The sequence below is a fragment of the Myiozetetes cayanensis genome, unplaced genomic scaffold (assembly GCF_022539395.1).
Source record: "Myiozetetes cayanensis isolate MyiCay16 unplaced genomic scaffold, myiCay2020 scf34, whole genome shotgun sequence".
Classification (NCBI taxonomy): domain Eukaryota; kingdom Metazoa; phylum Chordata; class Aves; order Passeriformes; family Tyrannidae; genus Myiozetetes; species Myiozetetes cayanensis.
This window is the reverse complement of record NW_026087566.1, coordinates 1,459,491-1,478,316: the sequence shown is the minus strand read 5'-3', so window position 1 is coordinate 1,478,316 and position 18,826 is coordinate 1,459,491. Positions and strand designations below refer to the sequence as shown.

Here is an 18,826-nt window from a genome sequence, read left to right as displayed (position 1 = left end):
AAAAAACAACAAACCCTTTTTTCCCTTTATTTTAAACCATCCTATAGAATCTAAACTGACAGTGTGGTAGAATTGAACTCAGTAAAGTGGTAGAAAGGGTGAGAAGGAACCAACTACTTAGCTATGCAACCAGAACAGCTTGTCCTTGTCTACAGGTATCCAGCAATTTCACTGTCACATGGATCAATATTGTGAACAAATGCACAACTAATTCTTTGTAGACACGTTTTGACCCATTTTCACTGCATGAGCCTCCCTTTCTTTCCACTACCTTCCAGAGGACCTTCCACTTTCTTACTGTAAAGGATTCGACCTTCAGAGGCAAGAGCTGAACCTGGCAAAGTTGGCAAAAAGTCTTGTTTTGAGGCATTCTGGCAATGGAAACACAAATTGTTCACTGGAACGTGCTGTACTCGAAGCAACAGAGATGCAATAGCCAGGATGTTTCAGGAACACGGCCTAGTGCTCAGCTGCACCTCTTCTCACGTAGAGAGGCAAGAGAAAGGGAAAGTAAGTTCTCCTGATCATTCAGATACCTCATTTCACACCTAACCTCATGTTATCAGCTGCTTACAGCAACAGGTTCAGACATGGATGTGAAAAACTACCATCTGAGTATCTCCCCTCAACCAACAGTCAGTGAGTGTGTGTATAAAAACCCCTTCAAATTTATATTTTATCATTCCTGACTGTTTATATTTAACTCAGCAACTGACATTGGATAAATGTGCAGTACTTAATTTAGCATACCATTTTTAAGTGGTCATGACACAAAAGGAATTAAAGGAATGAACCTGAATTTTGGAAAGAAATAAAATACAATAAAATAAAACAAAAAACACAACAAAAAAAACCCCAACAACACCAAGTTAGCAAAGAACACTAACATCAGAATATTGCCAGGGAAGTAGCAGTGGGGAATAATAAACATGGAATAGTTTACCCAGGAAGGGCTTATGAATTCTGTTGCAGAAGTCATCTGGCTTTTCTAGCATAGACCACTTTGGGATAATACTGCACTTCTGTGCTATCACTTCCAGCCCACTCATCCCCTGCGCCCTGTCAAGGGAATCGCTGATGGGGCTCAGCAAAAATTCAAAATACGTGGGTCATCTGAAGCAAGCTAATGGTTCCTATAGTGTTTACCCAAATGACAAGCACAAGAACAGCACACACTTCCTCCTCCACAAGGAATTTCTCCCTGAGATAAGCTGGCAGGCTCTTTTCCCCTGTGATTCACCTATCAACTGCTGCCTCAGTCCGTGACCTACCTATGCACAACAAAGCCTCCATGTTGAGAGCTGGATGCAACAGCAGCAGGAGCTTTCGAGACTCCTACTCAAAGGCAAGAATTTACAATCTGGCCACTCACAGGTGCTGGTTAGTCATTTCTCCCTTTTGCAAGAGCCCCTGGGAAGGCCACAAGCGAGGCACAATGGCTGAGGCTTCAATAGAAACAGCTTACCCTGCTGAGAGCTCCCACCAGATCGACTGCAGCACCAGCCTGGCTCAGCCCCCCTCACCCATCTCCTGCCTCCCATGACCTGTGCGTTTCCACAGCCTCTCCAAGCTCCCAGAAATGACCCATCACTCCACAACTCCAGTTGGGTAGGCTCCATTTTGTGCTCTCCAAAAGGAACCTCTAGGAATTCCAGCTGCCTGGCCAGAGCCTCCAGTGTGCATTGCAAAATTCTCCTGCTGTCTAAACCAGGGAGACACAGAGAGATGGTTCATTACCTCAAGCCAAGCTAACCTGAGTTCCTCTGAATTCTGGAGCAAATCAGGAGATTTCAAAGGGAAAAAGTCCATCCAGAGTTCCACTAAAAGTTAGTGCTGACTCCACACAGGTTCACACCAAAGCAAGATGGTTGAGTGGTTTTACAGTTACTCTGCTCCAGTGCTACTGTGTGTCAGACAGGTTTAATTAACATATTCTTATCTTATTTCAAGCATCACATAAGTATGAGAATTACAACCTGCTTCTTAATTGGACTTTTAGAAAAGCTCAGTATTATGGCCGATAATGAAATCCCTGAATCACTGAGGTCTTTTTGCCACGAGAAGTTAATCTACTCTCAGATGTTCACAGGTAACCCCCCACTCCATCAGATGGGTAAGCAGATTTGCAGCAGGATTTGCCTGGCTTCCATTATGCCTCAAGAGTTCTCTCTGGTTGGGAATACAGTGTTTTTATTTTCCTGGTGGCAGACTGGACTGAAGGGTCACACAACTCATCCTAACCCTCAGCTCAGGGGCAGAAATAGAACTGAGATCTGACAACTATTTCTGGGCTCTACGAGCCAGACAACACATTTGAAGTAAGTAATGTTGCACAGGGAAGCATCCAAACAATTTTCAAGTATCTGGCATAAAGTCCTGGCACACTCTGTGGCAGCTGATAAATGAAACTCTAAGTTTTAAAACTCTTATTAACAGGTCCTTCTGGTGGCATGTGACACCTGCTAAGGACCATCACTGTGCAGCACCACCTCCCTCTGAGGAAGACATGATTATCCTCAAACAGGAATTCTCAACTCAGTGACTCTGCTGCTAAAACTGTTGCTAAGTGGATCACAGAACTGGAGCTCCTGAAGAGACCAAGACTGAAAAAGTGTCAGAGAAAGGGTAAAAACCAAACTAATTTTTTTTTTTTAAGAATAATTCTCTTTTTTGGAGGCAGATGTTCTGCAGCATTACCTCAAAGAGGGAGCAAAGGGAGCACCAGCTACCAAGACCCAGACTTCCTCAATTCACAGTCAGCTGGATCTACAAGATCCCTACAGTCCTGTTTCTCTCCCTAGAGGTAACTTCAGCATTTTTAGTTTAACTATAATAAAAGCGGCACACACAATTTGAAGATCTTTTAAAGACCAAACTTGTAGAAGATCTCTGTGCTGCTGTGAGGATCCACCCTGGTCAAACCTGTGTGCAAATACAGATTCACCCATCACAATTCCTCATTCCATTTCTCATCCAGGAAAAGTCTGTGGAAATGACACAAACCCTTTGGGGTTTACCCACCCTGATATCCTAAAGGTAGCACCCAAACAGGGGAAAGGGAGGCAAAAGATGAGAACAGACAAAATTAAACAAGCTTATCTAGAAAACATCCCATGTTTTGTTTCCTGTACCTCCTGACCCAAGGAAGATGTCCCAGGTGACTTGCCAGGATAATGCCTTAGGTTATCCCAGTAAGTAAATATAAACAGGAGCTAAATAAGCAGGAACAGTCGGTGTCAGATAGTCATGTGTTCATTCAGGGACTTGCTCTGCAAATTTGGGGAAGAATGGCACTTCACCATATGGCAAGAATAGACATCTAAAGCATCAGTGGCTTTTTGAAGCTCTTTAGTGACCTGGATGAACCACAGGAGTATCACAGTTGCTTGGAAACATTCCTTGCTCATAAATTTGATTCCATGTACTAACTCCAAGGTTCTAGAGAAATATATTCTCCAGCTGCTAAGTAAGAAAATTCATCACAGCCTTGCAACAGAATTTGGAGACATTTGGGACTAAAAATTGACCTCGGTCATTGGGTTGTGCCTTCAGCTACCACAGGAGGTGACAGCACACAGCTGTTTCCAAAACAGTTTAGGATTTCTGTCCTCTACTACTGTTACTGGAAAGCTCTTCCAGAATCCCATGACTGATGGCTAGAAGCTTTTTTTTTTTTTTCCCCCTAGTTTCCAGCCTGAAAATTGATTCTAGATCAGCTTAGCCTCATTCAGTTCTCCAAAGAGGTGGTTGCTCTTTAGCACGGAGGGGCTAAAGATGTAAAGCAAGTCCAAAACATAAGCCTGTGTTTTTAAACATTCAAGAAAGCAAAGCAAACACCCGGGGAGAGATACACCCAGTGGGAGGAAGGCAGGAAGCTCAGCACAAGGGCCTGCTGCCTTCACCCAATGGTGGAGCATCTGAGATGACATTTCTTCCTTTTATGCAACAAAACGGCACCAGACACCTTCCATCCCAGGGGGATGGGCCAGGCCCCGTCCCACTAGATGGCACTCACTTAGTTCTTCCCTTCAAACATTTCATTGGAGCCAGCAAAAAAATAATAATAATAAAAAAAAATATAAATCTCAGTTGAATCCCACAGCTTTCCCAACATATTCCCTTTAAGACAGTGACCTACCAAAGCCAGGGCGGAGCATGACGGACGGAGGCTTGGGGGGGTGGGGAGGGAATTTGAAGCACCAACCTGGGAGGGAATGTAGTAGCTGAAATTAATATTGCAACCAAGATTTGCTGCAACAATTAGCAGAGTCATGCTAATTCATATCAATTGGTTGGCTGATCTAGTGCAAATTAGCGAGAATGCAAGTAAATAAATATATATAGATATATATATAGTTTGCAATAAGTGTAAGGCACTTTAACAGTTTACTGACTGGTACAAGGTAAAACTGCACAACAACAGGTAAAAATAAAACTCAGCAACAGAACAGCTTTGCTCGATGTGAGGCCTCCGAGAAATGAGGCTTTTTTTACTTGGATATGCTTTAGAAACAAAAATGAGTTCTCAGTATTCACCCCTACAGGAAAGGGCATGTACTTTCTGCTCCAAACATATTGGAAACATAATTAAGACTTGCTTTCCTATATCTTTTAAAGGTTATTCCTTTAAAAGGAATAGTTCCTAACATTCTTTGCAAGTACTGAACACGTTGGCACTGCTTTAAAGCTTCAACAGTGTTTATGCTTTTAAGTTTTAGCTCTTCCAGAAAGTTGTCTGGCTTTATCTATAGTGGTACAGCTAAAGATGCTAAAGTGACAAAATGGGGCAAAAAGGCAAGAAATAGGTGATAAAGTACATGAAAAGTTGTAATGTTGTATAAAACAAGTCTTTCAAGACCACAATACATTAAAGCACCAGAAGGTTTTATGGTAGTAAAAGACTTAGATTTAAAAAGTCTTAAGAACAGGGGGCAAAGATGAAAAAATCCCCACACTTTTACTTCAGTAACCAAGTAATTGTTACCTCTTAACAACTTCTAGTGTTAATCCTCCTTACTACACTGCCTTACAGCTGAGAATTTGGCTTCCTCACACTCCCTTCCCAGACTTAACCTTGTCTGAAGAGCAGAGAAAAGCGTGAACTCAAACTCAACTCTTTTCAAGTTCTGATTCACTTTGCATTTTTCTAAGAAAAGCAGCATCTACAACGTTTCTCCTCAACATAATTCTAGGAGGTTTCTGACAATTTTCTAGCAGTGATATGTTGCTTTACCCTCCTACCTTGATGCTGTCCAAAACTTGGTACCTCCCTCAAAAATTAACTCCATACCCCTGACCTGCTTTAGGGTGAGTTCTGCCACCATTTCATTGCTCAGAGAGCCTGGCATTGACACTGCCAACACCTGGAGAACTCGGAGCTTAATGCCAGGACAACCAGGCAACCACACAAGGTTGTAACTCAGGGAAGGCAGCTCCTGACCAGGGAGAAGTTGTACACGAGGATAAAGATGGGATTTTACTGGCAGGTTGCGGATCAGACACAGGAGAAGCTGCCCTGCAGACACTTTGTGTGTTAAATGTGAAGGCCCTGCACCCCCGGAGAGCTGAAGAACAAACTCAGTGTATTCAGGCTGGTTACATGTTGTATCCAACACACTCCACTGGAAACTGTATCTCACCAGAGGCCAAATCAGCTCTCAAAGGCATTCCTGCAGAAAGGAAGAGCCACATGAGATTCCCACTTCCCCAGAGTTGTCGTGGAGTTTGGTTTTTTTTTTTTTGGGTGCACAAGATGCTTTAAGATGAAACAACTCCTGAGAACTTCATCAGAGCCCCAGATCTTCTGTGTGGCAAAACATCTGCTCGTAGAGATCCCATTTTCATTCCTCCTGAACACACTTCACGCAGATCAGTTGTCAAAGCGCAACCAGCGACACCAAACTTCTCTCGCAAAGCAAAACTGTCCGTGTAGAAACTAAAACCACCCCGCCAAAGTGCAGGCAGGATGGGTAAGAAGCCTCAGCTGCCACCACAGGTACTCACACTCACCTTGGCAACCCCGACCCCGGTGAACCTGGCCTCCAGGAGCTCCTGCCTGCGTGGGTCCAGGCTGTGCAATTCTTCCATCATTTCTGCTGCTACGGGAGAACAACACTCAGATTATGCAATGCAAGGCAAAGGAGAGACATTTAATATTCTGAGCCACTGATGAGACTTAAAAAGTGCCTGCTCTGCAGCACAACCACGTAGAGAGCATTTTTCTTGAAAGAGAAATGCAAGATTGCCATGTAATAACAACATGACTTTGCCACCATGTTATTGTATTTAAACCATAACCCTGCTGGAGTTTCCCCTCCTCTGTTGTACCAGCCATTTCAAGATCTCTAAATCCAAGAAACCAATTATGTCACATTCTCCCACTGGATGCTTTATTGAAAGGAAAACATGGGACCAGAGTGTTATGACTAAAAGATTCAGAGCTTTTCATCCGTGCTGCATGACTAGGAGGAAAAAAAAAAAGCAACATTCTTTACCCCATAATTTATTTTTGGCCAATCTTGGAAATACTTGATCTCCCCAAACTCCAGATTTCATTGACAACAGCTCTGGTTCTTCCAAGCACAGAAAGGGAATATAAGAAGAAAATAATGCTCATTTAAACCTTTTAATTTATAGGGTAAAGCATCAGATGCCTCAAAAATAACAGCTCTTTCTACATCTTGTATGTGCCTGGGGTATCCCTTGGCAATCCAACATTATGGATGCTTTATATGAAGGGTTAAAAACCCACCCAGCAAAACTGTGTAAACAGGTTAAAAAATCAGGAAATACACAATTTGAATCCTGAACTGCTAAAAAAAAAAAAAAAATGGGACAAATTTCACTGTTCATTATAACTGTGAATCACATCTTCCCAACTGCACCAATCAAGTTCATTTCCAGAAATGTCTGTTCCAGTTTCATTTTCTGGACTAAGGTAGGGAAGAAAAAAAAACGAGAGAAAAAAAAAAAAAAAAAGCTCAGAAACAGAAGATAAAGATTTGCTGGATAAAGAGCATATGCGATGAGGAAAGTTCTTGAAGGGCAGCAAGTGCCCTCTAGAACAGGCAGTGCACAATTGTTCCTTTTATGAACTGTCCATTTTGTCCCCGCCGCTTCCTCCAAACGCTGCGGCTTCCAAGTTACAGGGGCAAAGTGAATCCATCCGGGGGCATTCCCGGCTGCTCTCCCCAATCAGCCACAACCCTCAAAAACTAATGGGACACTAAAGGTGGTTATCAGACCACCTTATTTCTGCTGAGAGCCCAACAAAGCTCTCTCAGCCCAGTTTTCAAAACAGGAAATCTGAGCGGCGAGGAAAATGACAGACGAGCCACGAAAACGCCAAAGATGTTCAAGCGCTCCCAGGGCTTCTGCCCCCCCCCCACGGCGGGGCGACCATCCGTGGGGAACCGCATCCCCCACGCCGGGATGCTGCCGTGGGGAAGGGACTGACACGAGCTCCCCCAGCCCGGGGGCTGCCCCGGGATCCCTGCGGGCAGGGCTGGTATTCCCTCCGGGTTGGGGGGGGGATTTCCAGCAGCCCTCTCCCACCCACTCCGGGGCGCAGAGCCGAGCGAGCAGCCTTGCCCCGCTGCCAGCTGCTGCACCGCCTCGGCCTCCGCGGAGGAGGAGGAGGAGGAGGACCTCGCCCCCCAGCCCGGGGTTCCGCAGGCCGTGCCCACCCTGCTCGCCCCCGCGGGGCCGGGCCGGGCCGGGCCGCGGGGCCTGCGCTGCTCCGAGCCCGGCGAGGGGCCCAGGCCGCGCCACCGCCCCGGGGCTCTCAGGCCGCGGCCCTGCCGCCCTGACCCGGCCCCCGCGGTTCTGCCTCTCCCCCGCCCGCCCGCTCGCCCGCCGGGATGGGGCGCACCGGGGTCCCCCGCGCCGGCCCCGCCGCCCCCCGCGGGGTCTCACCTGGCGCTGCCGCTCCCGCCGCCGCCGCCCGGCCCAGCGCTGCCGGGGCACCGCGCGGAGATCCTGCCGCCGCCGGGGGCACGAGGCAGCAGCAGCGGCGGCGGCGGCGGCGGCGGAGGTGGAGGAGGAGGAGGAGGAGGAAGGCGGGAGGGAGGGAACCTGCTGCGGCGGCGGCGGCGGCACAAGCGGGATGGAGGGAGGGGGAGGCCGAGGGCGGCTCCGCTGCGGGCAGCGGGGCTGGGGAGGAGCGGAGGGGCGGGCGAGGAGGGAGGTGGCGGCGCTGGTTGAGGGTGGTGGTGGGGGGGTGGTTCGGGGTAGGCCGCGGATCCCCGGCCTGGCGTGAGGAGCGCGGCCGGGCCGGGCGCGCGCGGGCCGGCGGCAGGACAAAGGGCCCGGCAGGAGGGCTCAGGAAGGCCCGGGCGGTCACAGGTGGGGCGGGGCGGGGCGGGGGGCGCGGCGGGGCCGGGGCAGGGCAGGGTCGGGGCGGCCCCCCCAGGTCCCTCCCGGCCCGCGGCGCTCGGCCCGGCCCGGCACTGGGGGCACACGCGCGGGGCCACACCGCCCACAGTCTCACGAGACTTGGCGTGGGGGGGAAGGGGTCAGAGGGGGCGGAGCTTTTGGGGAGGGGCGGGGCCTGAGGGGAGGAGGGAGGGGCAGGGGTGGGGGAAGGGGGTGATGGGGGGTCACACAGGTGGAGGGGGCGGTGGGGGGGCAGGGTGGGCCTTGGGGTCAGGGCAAGGCGGGGGGAGGGCAGGAGGTAATTGGGTCACGCAGGTCTGGGTAATGGGTGGGGTCATAAGGGGGGCAGTGGGGGGTCATGGGGTCGAGGGGGCTGGGGGTCAGTGCAAGCCCACAAAGGTGTGGGAGGGCAGCAGGGGGTCACGGTGGGCCATGGGGTCAGGACAAGTAGGAGTGGAAGTGTGGGGGTTAGGAGGCCTGGGGGACAGGAGGTAATAGGGTCACACGGGTGTAGGGGGCAGCAGTGGGGGTCAGGGTGGGCCATGGGGTCAGTGGGGTCTGGGGGTCAGGGCAAGTGGGGAGGGGCAGGAAGTGGTGAGGGTCACAGGTGTGGGTGGTCAGCAGCGGGTCAAGGTGTATCATGGGTTTTGGGGGGGTCAGGGGGCAGGTCTAGGGGGGTCACACAGGTGTAGGGAGGCAGCAGGGGGTCAGGGTTCTGTTGGGATCAGGGAGGGTTTGGGGGGTGACAGGCACAAGGAGAGGGGGGTCAGATCCAGCCTTGGGGTGGGGATCAGGTCAGGGTGACAGGGACGTGTCCACCTGAGGGGAGCAGAGGTTGACCTGGCCCCCCTTCCCGCCGTGGTGCCCCCACAGCGGGGGTGCAGCTGTGGTGTCCGTGTACCCCCAATTCTTCCCCTCCTCTCCGGTCTCCATCTTCCACCCCCAGGAGCGACCTCGCTCCCAAACCCACCCCGATGGAGGGTGCGCCCCCCCAACTCCCCATCCTCCCCATCCCCTCCCCTCGGGGACCCCCAGGAACGTTCCCAGCCCCTCTTTTGGGGCCGATCCAACATGGAAAGACGCGTGTGGGGAGACACAAGCCGGGTGCGCTCCGGCACACACGGCCCGCCCTCGCCTTTGCAAGGCCGAGCTGCCGCCGGGAAAAAAAAAAAAAAAAAAAAAAAGAAAAACCACCAAAAATTAAAATAACAACAACAAAAAAAGGCTCCTCCTGGCTGGACCCCAGCGCTCCCATCGCGGCTCAGCCAGCCCAGGGCGGGCGGGCGGGGGCAGGACCCGCTCAGCCCCCAAGGCTGAATCAGCTTTGCGAAAAGCAAACAAGAGAAGCGGGAGGAGGAGAGGGGGGGGGGGGGGAAAAAGAGGATTGTTGGGAAAAGGAAGTGGCCAGGCCTGTCCGAGGGGAGGCAGGCGCGGATTAGCGATGGGAGAGGAGGCTCCCGGAGCTCCAGAAAGGAGCCGGGAATGCCGAGGGACATCCGTCACCTCCGCTTTGCATCCAGGGATTTATGGGCGAGCTGGAACCCCCCCGGGCTGGCAAAGGGAGGGTGTGGAGAGAGGAGCCGGCGGAGCATCGCGCTCCCGCAAGGCCACGGGGGGAGTCGGGAGTATTTAAAAATCGCCAATTAATCGTACTTTTGGTAACTCGGAGCAGCCAATGGCTCCGGGAGCGCTGCTTGCTCGCACAAACCGCGCTTCCTGTGCTTTAATCTACTGGTTTTGTTGTTGTGTTTTTTTGGATTTTTTTTTTCAGTACAAGAGCCGCTCCAGGTTCAGCTCCTGCTCCGTGAGTCACATTTTCAGTGCACGACCAGTGGCAGGAATTAAATAAATAAAAATAAATAAATAAATAAATAGCTAGCGTTTTGTGTCTGTGTGGGTTGTTTTTTTGTCCTCTTTGTTGTTGTTGTTGTTTGTGGAGGGGTTTTAGTTTTGTTTGGATTTTTTTTTTTTTAAAGGAAAAGTCCTGGAGTAAATAATTCCATCAGCTGGTAACTAATCACAGGCATTTAGGGGAGCGCTAATTAGGACCACTTGCAGTGAAACATTGTTCAAGGAGGTACAAATTTCATTTGAGCCGTTTCTGTTTGATTTTTTTGGGTGGAGGGAGGAGAAGATCTGGAAGCTGTTACACCAAGAAAGGGACCCATTTCCCAACCTCCCCCCCCCACCATTGCCCCTAGAAACACCTCCAACTCCCAAAGGACCAGTTCAGCCCCTCAAGAGTGCCAGGCAGGAATTGGACACCAGTAACACCAAATCTATGGCACTGTCCCCCATCCTTGTGTTTTAGGGGTGATGGAAGTTACTTTGGTCTAATTTTTCCTGTCCTTTTTGGTCAACACTTGTTGAGGCACTTCCTCCTCCTCCTTTTCCATGCACTGGCAGGGATCACACTGCCAGGGATCACACTGCCATCAGTATTTCCACTTAAGACCACCAAAAAAGCCCAGGGGCTGTCACAGAATCACAGAATGGTCTGGATGGGAAGGAATCCCAAAGCTCATCTCATTCCACCCCCTGCCATAGGGACACCTCCCCACACTAGACCAGGTTGCTCCAAGCCCTGTCCAACCTGGCCTTGAACACTTCCAGGGATGGGGACAACCTCAACCTGTGTCATTTCCCAATGATTGTTTGCTCACTGTCACTTCTACCACTCACAGATCAGTGCCCCTTGCTCTCCTTCCCTCTGGGAGGACCAGATTCCCAGGGAGGTGACAGCCTCCTGGAGAATCCACTGCAGCCAGGAATGTTTTCCAAGACACCCTGCAATCCACTGCTGAGCTCCAGGCCTGACACAGGGCCTGGAGCCACAGCCCTGGGCTCCGGGTCAGGCTGGAGCAGGGGGTGGTGACATCTGCTAAACCAACAGATAAGCTGAGGTTGCACCATCCTCCTCCTGTGCCTCGCCCCTCTCCCTGCCCCTTGTTCCTCTGAAATGGTTGGGGTTTCTCTTCTCACTTGTAAATCAGGGGTAGGGCACATCCCCTTCAGCACATTTTGGGAAGACAGCCCTCCTGACCTGCAGTCCAGGGGTCCTGCTCTGCTCCTGGACCTTTTCCCTCTCTTCCCTCTCATCCTCGGCCCTATTTCTCTGCTGCAAACTCAGGGTTGTCTCCCCCTCCATCCTCCAAAGAGCAGCTCAGAGCAACACTTCCAGCTGCAATCTCCTATCCAAGGTGCCAAAATTGCAGCTCCCACCAAACATGGCAGCTGGTCCCTCTGTGGCACGGAGGGGGAAGGAACCAACAAGTTGTAACTGCGTTTCTGGCCACAGGCAGGAATTTTGGAGCAGCCTTTAAGGGTCCCACTTGCTGTCAGTGGGGTGCCAGGTAGGTACAAGGGATTTTAGGCAAGTTCACGGACAGCAGCAGCAGGAAGAAGTTACTGGGTGGATTTCCCAGTGCAGAGCCTGAAAATCAGGGCTCTCAGAGGTTTTTTCCCTCCTACAATCCATCAGGACACAGCTCTGAGCAGGGATGCACCGTCCATCCCAGGCTGGTTACAACACTTCTCACTGTGCTATGCCAGCACATCCAAAACTGGGGTGTCTGGAACAGCAAAGGTCTCTCAGGTAAAAAATATAATTATCACTGTTAAGACACAGCACACCTGGACTATTTTTTTATGACATCACCTCCCGTGGGAGCTGATCCCCTGGGCTTGGACTCAGCAGAGAAGTGGTGGATTGTTTGGGGTTTTGAATTCTGTTTTCTAAATACGAAAAGCCAACTTATTGGAATGTGCTTCTGGCAAGAAAAGGTCGGTTTGTGAGTTTCTGTTTTTACAGGGAAAGGTTTACTACTTCAAAGTGGCTGGAATATGTAAATAGGCCATCATTTCACACAGGAAACTTTTGGATTCGATTAAAAATTCTAATGTCAACTTTTAAGATACTTCTGAAAGCCTATAAAGGCATCAAAACTCAAACAAGGTAAGGTTAGAAACCCAAGATTCTGTTGATGTGGCCTTGATTTTCCCCATCGTATTTGGGAAGAGCTTGTGCGTTTCACTTTCTGGCCCAGCAAGAGAAGGGACTATTTGGATCTCCAAGAATTCTCACGCAGGAAAACTCCTCCTTCCAGGAAGAGTGACACACAAAACTGTTCTGTTATCCCTCTTTTTGATTAAGTCTGTAAGAGCCCCTGAGCTCTGGTCCTTTCAGAGGAGCTGGTGGTGAGCAACACACACACGGCCGACCAAATATTATCTCATCCATGGGGGCCAGCCAGCCCTCCTCCTCCATGGGCTCTGCCAGATCCCTCCTGGACACATCCTGCTCTCCAGCTCTGCCATCAACCAGTGTTAATGCTGCTGATTCCATCCCCCTGTGGCAGCTCTCAGCTCCTTGGATGTCAGCAGGATCCTTGGCACGCTGCTGGTGTATCATGTTTGGAAGAGCGACTCGGCTGCCGCAGCCATTTTCTCTGTCACTGAATTCGGCTGGAGCAGCTCAGAGCTCCCCTCCAGCAGGCACAGCACGCTCAGCAAAACTGCAGCAAGCCCTGCCCTCCCATCACAGCTCCTCTGCCAAGCCAGGAGAGGTTTTGAACCAAAATTTGGGAAGGTTTTACAGGTATTTTAACAGAGCGTGTAACAGGTTCCTTCTGCCTTGAATTTTTGGAAAGATAAAATGACAGAAGTCAAACTCCTGATCTTTTTTAATGTGACTTTTCTTTGCCTCTGCTTTTCATGCTCGTGGAATATTCTGGCTGCATTTTTCCCCAGCATTTCTGTACTGCCACAAGATCTAGAAATCCACTGATACAAGGTAACACATACATAAGAGAGCTGAGATTCCTCACTGACTGCAGGACACTGGAGAAAAGCAATAAATAGTCTGAGCCTTTAAAATATAAAAGCTGGCAGAAGTGGTCTCAAATCCAAACATTTTATAGCACTGAGAAAGAAAAAAAAAAAAACAACACAACCAAAAACCACAAGAGTTCAGCACTCAACAGGTTTTTTAAGGATTTACACCAAGAGATGCTGTCACCTCCAGGCATCACATCCTGAAGAGGCCAGCCCTTGTCTGCAGAGCAGATTCTGCTGGACCTAACAAGGCACAAGTTGCAAATGAAGATTTTTCTGGACTCGGGGAATTCAAAACCTCTCTCCCCAGTGTGGATTCTCATCTAGTAAGGGCAGGGCTTCTGCCACACGCTGAACATTAAAAGGGTCTTTCCTCGTTTTCATTAGGGAGAAAATTGGTATCTGAGCTCCTCAAAGATAACATGCCATCACCTGACTCCTTCCCGAGGCCATGGAGAGGCTCCACCCTCCCACACAATGGAGTTTATCTCCGAGGTTGTTCCTGCCCCTCCCTCTGTCTACACCTTCAGGTGCCCCATTAGGGAGGCTCTGATACCCAAACCCAGTAGGAAAGCATCCAGGTCACAGCCTCCACACTGCAGCCAGCCAAGTGCAGCCCCAGAGCCGTGCCCTGATCCAAAGGCAGAGCGTGTCCTGCTGCTGGAGAAGGAAGGGAGCTGCGTGCAGGCACCTGGAATTGTGCACGCTCCTGGAATTGTGCACGCTCCTGGAATTGTGCAGCCTCCATGGCCCAGCTGAGGGGAACCAGGTAGGAAAGCAACACCTCCGTGTGTCTGGTGCTAGAAAACATCCACTGGTTTGAGTTCTGCACACACCTGAGACGATGGGATTCTCCTGAATGTGCAAGTCCTTCCCTGCCCTCACTTGCTCCCAGCTTCCTAGAATACAAGAGGGTTTTATTCTCAGCAGGGTTTGCCCCCTGCTTCTCTTCCTCCTGCATAATAACACCTTACCTTACAGGGCTTTGGAAAGCCTTAATTAGACAAACTGCTCTGAGATTTGTGTGAGAGGGAAATTAAATCAACATCCTATTGTAAAGCCGGAGTTCCTGCACACACATTTTCTCGAGGTACATTCAGCCTCTGTGTGAGTGTCTGTAAATACATTCCAACCTTCCTAACGAGGCTCGTGTCTCAGCAGGGAAGAAGTCACTTGAAGCTGTGGAAAAGCCAGACTTAAGTTTTCCATGCAACCTTGAGCGACCTCTTCACATCCACCCTTGGCAATAAATGTGGAAAAAAAAAAAAACCCGTGTGGCTGTTTAATTCCAGACTGCAGGGACATGGACCTGCCGAGGGGGGGACAGCACCACACCTCCAGCTTGGTCCCAGGAGGCAGACTGAGGGGAGATGAGGCAATCTTCTCCCCAGATGAGGAAAGCCACATCCAGCGACCCTGGAGAAGGGTGGTACCCCTGAGGAGCAGATCCCCCTCCGTGTTCCCCCAACATCAAATTGTGAGCTTGGCATCTGCGACCTGCCATTGCAAACGAGACCTTCCCACTTCAGGTGAGCTGACAGTTAAGTTTCACATTCCAAAGATTTGGCTGCAATCCTCCAGAACTCCCCAACCCCCACACAACATGGAATTGCAAGAGCTACAGGGATCCTCTGGACTGCAAAATCAACCTGAACACAGCAGGGACACTCACGCTCCACCCCAAACCCAAACTGCTGTTCCCACGCCGTGCTGGTGCCTGCAGTGAGGACTCCTTGGGGTTATTATTTAACACCAGGGAGCACAGCTTAGAGCAGCAGGGTCCAAACCTCACCAGGATGTTCTTCCTTCCTGGAAACAGCCGTGGACCAACAGGCTGGGAGCTGCAGGCAGGTGCTGGCACGTTAGACTTGCCAGTGAGCTTTGCCATCCCTGCCTTCCAACCACAGCCAGCTCCTGCTCATCCCACTGTGGGTCAAAGACCATGGAGTCAAGAATAAAAGCCTTCATTGGGAGGACATCTCCTGCCATGCCATGAAGCCTCTGGGCAGGAGGGAAAAGCAGAGGCACACACGGCTTGGATTCCTTTGCCTTTCCCTGTCTGTGCTCCAGCCAAGTGGCCAGTGCTTGTGCTCTCCCTCACAGAGGTAGCAGGATCCTATTTAGCTCAGATTAGCACTCAGGGCTGCCTACAAAGGTAATTTCCTGCACTGTGTCCCACTTTCTCAGCAACACAAGCTCCCATTCAGCCAGGCACTTCCACACAGGATCTTACTGCCTTCAGCAGGAGCTAAAAGCACAAACTCCAGAGCTTTGCTGATTAAGCACAGGGCTGACAACCCCTTTTCCTCCAGAGCACCTCACTTTGCAGGAGGGTCCTCCAAAAATCCCTCCCTAGTCCTCGCTTTTCTAGTAATTTTTATCTTGCCCTGAAAACACATATGACAACACAGTTAAAATCAGTGTTCTGTTGTAATCAGTGTCTAAGAACACTGCACACAAGGACATGTGCCAGGCACCCAAGGCAGAGGAACAGCTACACCAGCAAAAGTGATCCTCACTGTGCACCCTCTCTCCTGGACTAATTTCCCCCAGTGTGGCACCAAACCAAAAGTGGTTTGCTCTGACTGACAAGTGAGATCCAGCTGATTGACCAGGAGAACAAAGGCTGCAGGACTCAGTTTCCCTCCATGTTCAGAGATGGAAGGACGCTCCCCAAATCCCCGAACAGCCTGAGCCCTGCAGCCCTCACCCTCACTTCTGGGCACTGAACCTGTGCATCTTTCACTTGTCCTCAGGACAAACAGTTCAGAGCAGTCTGGGTCTGGGATTCCCACAGGGAATCCAGTGGGGACAAGCCGGGGCTCATCCCAACGCCAACGACAGAGGGAAGCTCTTCCAGCTTTCGTTAGGATGCAGTGCCAGAAGCTGCTGGTGTGTGTACATGGAGGTTCCTTCTGCTCATGGCCCTGTTCTAGTGAAATCACTCAGGTCTCATTTATCCTGGAGCTCTACAACTCACAAATGGTGGTGGCACTCCCTGAGAAGGTGGAGCTGAAGTATCTGGGAGAGAAGACAATCGTGACTGGTCCCACATGCCCCTGGTCAGAAGAATTTGATGATTACTGTGGTAACAACTGAAATCACTACAAATAACTGCTGTTCCCACTTTGCTGTGCTGTCAGGAAGATCCTGAGAAAGCTCCAATTTTCAGTGGAATTTACAACGTACTTATTTTTGAAGTGACAGCGTCAGAAATACCCCCCAGCTCCTCGTTCTCTTCACCTCCCCTGTTCCCTCCTGCCACCCAATTTCCAGCCCATCTGTGAAATCAGGATGCTGGGAGAGGAATGATGTACCTGGGGAGGTACCAAAGGGTTCTTTGCCATTGACTGGAGCCCTCAGCATCACAGCTGGATCAAAAACCCTTTCTGAAAGACTAGTTCCAAGTCAAAGCCACAGGCTGGATGCCATAATCCCTACATAAAAGGGTTATGTCAAGGGTCAGAATAGGTGGTGATAAAGTTCCCTTCCAGCCAAAACAATCTTGGAATCTCCAAGGAAATCCACCATGCTCTGGCAAGAGCCAGGACCAGACTTTCCAAAATGTAACAATGCCTGGCTCCAGAATCACCGGGGCAGTGCCAGTGAAGAGCTATGAAATCATCTCCTCTGCTTGGGAGGTTCAACAGGCCACGTTGGCACTGCCTGTGAGCCACAGACCACAGGACTTGGAATGCTGGGAACAAAACCAGAGCAGATATGCTCAGAAAGGCTTTCAAGTTAACCTTACTCTGCTAAAAAGGAAGAGGAGGAAAAAAAAAAGAAACCACTAAAGGCACTTTGTAAAAGTCAGTTTGGAGATTTCCTTTGAACGTGTTGGAAGGGGTTGTGCAACTCAGCTGGCTCAGCAGGGCCAAAGGTGGGAATGGCAGGAGCTGCTGCAAGTCAGGACTGGGGTACCTGTGTGGGAGGCAAGGCCTGGAGTGGTAGGAGAGCAGCAGGGAAGGGGAACAGGCCGGGATGAAGGAGGGAAGCTCAGGCAGGGTCTGTCTGTAGGGGGCCTGGCTCAGTTCAAGGCCATTAACTTGTTGCTTTCTGAACACCACCAAGAGCACTGGAAACAAAAGCACGTCTGCCCAGCATGGGCCCTGCTGAGTGATTGCTTAAATACTGCAGCAGAATGAAGAGCATTAAGAAAGGCAAAGAGCCACTTCAGTGGCTCCAGGCTCGCAGCACTGCGAGTTTTTGCACGAAGCCCAAGTCAAAGCCAGGCAAGGCAACTGGGATGGAGCCTTGAAAGGAGAAACAAATAAATGACTGGCCTTCATTTTCTCCCATTCTGGAGTTTAAATTTAAAGGGGAGGTCCATCAACTTTACATAAATCATGTTTATAATTAAAAACATATTTTGCTGCGCTGCTTACAAGCCTTCGGATGATTAATAAGGCATTTTTCAAATTACTTTAATTCACACTAATTATGCTGCTTGTTTACCCCAGTCAATAATTTTTCTTCCAGGGAGATGAAGCCATCCTGGGACGAGACCTCCCTCCAGGGACCAAGAGGGAAAGGACCCCAGGGAACTGCCCCAGGCCCCAGGACCACACGGGAGTTCTGTCACCGAGCTGGGACACGAGTCACGTCACGTCCAACGCTCACAGGACTCTTGCTAAGCCTGACTCTGAGCCTGGGTAAGCTGAGGAGATTTGAGCTTGCTCAGCTGCTGCCTTGGGCTGTGTTTTGCCTAGACCTTGCCTGAGGTGCCAGCCTTGCCAGGGAACCAGACTTGGTAGGTTTAGCATGAAAACACGGCAGGGACTGCACAGCTCCCGGGCTGGGTCAGGTTTGTGCCCGGCAGAAGCCAAGTGAGCTTTGAAAGAGCAGAGCTTTATCTCCTCCTGTTTCATTTGCAGGTGCTGGAAAGGCTCTTGGCCCTTTAGAAAATGCAGCACAACCAACTGAACAAGAATTCTCTTCCCAGTAATAATCCCTTTCAACATCACTTAACAGAGTTAGATAAATAAAAAACCAACGGTGCATTCCCACTGCAGCGGTGGGAGTGGATTCCCTGGGTCACCTTTCCCAGGAAGGGCTGAAAAGTCCCACCCAGAAGCCTTCAGGTAGCAGACAAAGCAATACCTGCAGGGTGACACAGTGCTGTCGAAGTCAGGCACTCATCAAGCAGCCACATGCCCGGCAGGAAGCATCGCTCCAGCCCCTTCCAGCGCTCCCCAAAGCAGGGTGTTCCTGCTCTGCCTCTCCAGGGCTCCTGCACACTCTCCAAAGGCAGCAATGACATTTCCTCAGCTTTTTACCCTTTCTCCTCTGGTTGAAGACAGCAGTTATTTCACAATCTAGATGTCTGTAGAGCTGGCAGTTACTCTTGGCCAACTGCAGGCTACAGACATGAGTGTCTGTCTGACAACACACACAGGAACTGCTCTTCAGCCAGTGGTGCCCAAACAATATATCTGGTTATTTCATGAACTAAAAGAAGGGAGGAGATACCAGCCAAGGCTTTCTCTTCTTCAGAGCTGAGGGCAGGCACTTGTGAGACCCATGGTTAACAGTAAAGATAACTGTAGTTACCTGTTGGTGGCCCAAATCCTTCAGATCAGGTGCTCTGTGCAAGCCTGATTTATATTAACCAAACCAGCAC

The 18,826-nt window shown here is 50.2% G+C and overlaps 1 protein-coding gene across 4 annotated transcripts in view; it reads right to left on the bottom strand.

The window, feature by feature from the left end:
* Nucleotides 1-7,993, bottom strand: part of TLK2 (tousled like kinase 2) — a 42,626-nt gene extending 34,633 nt beyond the window's left edge. For 2 of the 4 annotated variants that reach the window (XM_050327653.1, XM_050327654.1), the window contains exons 1-2: nt 6,010-6,095; nt 4,139-4,204 (exon numbers count right to left, since the gene is read on the bottom strand). In XM_050327653.1, coding sequence (XP_050183610.1) covers nt 4,139-4,204; nt 6,010-6,090 — 147 coding nt within the window. In that variant the 5' untranslated portion in view covers nt 6,091-6,095. Of the gene's footprint in view, nt 1-4,138; nt 4,205-6,009; nt 6,099-7,914 lie in introns of those variants that run through there. The other 2 variants (XM_050327651.1, XM_050327652.1) reach the window with 2 other exon arrangements.
* Between the last annotated feature and the right edge of the window lie 10,833 nt (nt 7,994-18,826).